This window comes from Vigna unguiculata, chromosome 7 (genome assembly GCF_037176805.1).
Source record: "Vigna unguiculata cultivar grain cowpea cultivar isolate G323 ecotype 2 chromosome 7, ASM3717680v1, whole genome shotgun sequence".
Lineage (NCBI taxonomy): Eukaryota > Viridiplantae > Streptophyta > Magnoliopsida > Fabales > Fabaceae > Vigna > Vigna unguiculata.
The window spans coordinates 6,577,758-6,580,195 of record NC_140798.1 but is presented as its reverse complement, the minus strand read 5'-3'; the positions used below and the strand labels follow the sequence as shown (position 1 = coordinate 6,580,195).

Genomic DNA, 2,438 nt, shown 5'->3' with positions numbered 1-2,438 from the left:
AATGAAGGTAAAATCTGTGTGTACCTTTAGTAGAGAAAAATAGAAATTTGTCGGAAAATAAGGTGTGGAAAATGAATATGAAGTATAAAGAATAGGATTTAAGGTTTCCACTACAGTATATTTGATAATAAAAGTAAAAAGGTAAATAAGTTTTCTATATCTTCAAAATTAATTCATATCTAAAAAAATACTTAACATGTAATAAATATACTAACATTACATTGTCAATATACATAATTAAAAATGTTGCTATGATAACCAAATCAATATATTTATTAATTGTTGGTGGATACCTCTATGAACAGGAGTAAATTTTGACGTACTAAAAAAACTTATTTTATAAAAAAAATGAGACAGGGAAAATGGTCTGTTGGTCTAATATGGGCTTGGGCTGGTTACAGAAAAGGCCCAATGATTTAGATAGGATTTTTACAAAACCCTAATTTCCTTATGTTTGCACTACCTCCGTGCTTGTCGCTCTGTATCTGCGTCTGTGTGTAGGTGGTGTGGTTGACGAAGAGAAGCAGTTGAATCAGCAGAATGGGGCGTGTGAGGACGAAGACAGTGAAGAAGTCATCAAGGCAAGTGATAGAGAGGTATTACTCTCGCATGACGCTGGACTTCCACACCAATAAGAAGGTTCTGGAAGAGGTGGCCATCATTCCGTCGAAGAGGCTGCGCAACAAAATCGCCGGCTTCTCCACGCATCTCATGAAGCGCATCCAGAAGGGACCGGTGCGCGGCATCTCCCTGAAGCTGCAGGAGGAGGAGCGCGAGCGCCGCATGGACTTCGTCCCCGAAGTCTCTGCCATCCGGACCGACCAGATCGAGGTCGACAAGGAGACCATCGACATGCTTGCCGCCCTCGGAATGTCCGATGTCCCCGGCGTCGTCAAGGTCGATCCGATTCCTGTACAAGCGCCGCTCGCCTTCGGTCGTGGCGCCGGCGGAAGGAGGTATTAACCACCGCCGCCTTGTTTTTGATTTTGGTCGTGTTGTTAATTAGAGGACCAATTGTTATGTTTTGTGCTTTGGATTATGATATATCTTAGGGTTTACATTTCTGGATGGTCGGATTTGTTAAACTGGTTCATGGAATTGATTTGGTGTTGCTTATGATTTATACGTTTATAATGTTACTCTTGTTTGAAGTGATGGGCTAATTACATAATTACATAGTTTGATTACTGCGCTAAAACCATGTTAGTTAGATTTTGTCATGTTAATTGATTGATTATCTGAGCTTATTAGTTGATCTTATATAAGTGTTTGAACTATACTAGTTCTCCACAAAAATCACAATCTAACTAATCAACAGAGAAATCCTGGGTTTTTCTTATGGAGTGTAAAGTTGTTGGAGCATTTTCCTTCTAGTTAGCAATGTTCTATGTGTGTTATTCTACCACTTGAACTAGAAAAAAAATAATTTACTAATATTAGTCACATTAATTATGTTCTCATCACCTCTGTTGGATTAGCCAATATATCTCATAATGTTTTTATTTGAGATATGTGCATAAAGTCGATGGTTGGTTACTCATGGGATTTTGTATCATGGGATTTTGTAGCATTTCATATTTCTAACTTAAGAGGCGTTCTTTCTATTCAAGTTTTCTTTTACCACACAGATTGATATTCTTGAGTCCTATAATTAACCTGAATATTAATACCTGAAATATTTTCAACATGTCAAGTTTTATCTCCATTTATATTATGAAAAATTTTAAACAGCTATATTTGCATAATCTTACGCCATATTTAACAGAAGTTTTATTAGACGATATAGTTTAACATGAGTAATGATATTGGACATTAGTATAAATTAATTTTAATTGAATAATACATTATAATTTGATTATTAGTTAATAATTTTAATATTATTATTTTAATGTGAATGAATGAGAAAATAAATGATGGGTTTAGTGAAATCTCACCAACTTATTCTATTCAGTGTTCATTTAGTTCATGTTAGAAGCTTTATATTTGTGTTACTTTTTTTGGAACTCGGAATTATCTTCATTTATTTACATGCTCTTCAAACAGTCCTCACTTTGACCATTTTTAGCATTTAGTTTAAAATTCGAGTTTATCTTTCTTTTAGTTGTTGATGATCAAAGATGTTGAAGATGATATTTTCTCTGGATAATATTTTGACGATGTTACGGCGAATCATGCTCGTAGGGAAGAAGATTTATCGTAAGATAAGAACCGCGATCATTACTTTTAGATGTTTTCCAAAAGGATTAAAAAAATATTTAAAAATAAATTAATTAATTGTCATTTGACATATATTACTATCTTAAGTTACTTGATCAATTATCTTTAATAATAACTCATTGCCTCACAGGAGTTTCCAAACTATACAAGGAAGAGAAAACTATTCTTGGTCGTACGAATATTATGAGTAAATATTTCATATTACATTTATAATAAACGTT

At 34.0% G+C, this 2,438-nt stretch overlaps 1 protein-coding gene across 1 annotated transcript; it reads left to right on the top strand.

The window, feature by feature from the left end:
- The first annotated feature begins 430 nt into the window (after positions 1-430).
- LOC114191731 (small ribosomal subunit protein eS17-like) lies at positions 431-1,151 on the top strand. Its single transcript, XM_028081093.2, has one exon. It carries the CDS (start codon positions 541-543, stop codon positions 961-963), a length of 423 nt encoding a protein of 140 aa, XP_027936894.2. The 5' UTR covers positions 431-540; the 3' UTR covers positions 964-1,151.
- Positions 1,152-2,438: the final 1,287 nt, after the last annotated feature.

Coding starts and splice junctions, on each gene's coding strand:
- LOC114191731 (XM_028081093.2), top strand. CDS start 541: ATGGGGCGTGTGAGGACGAAGACAGTGAAGAAGTCATCAAGGCAAGTG.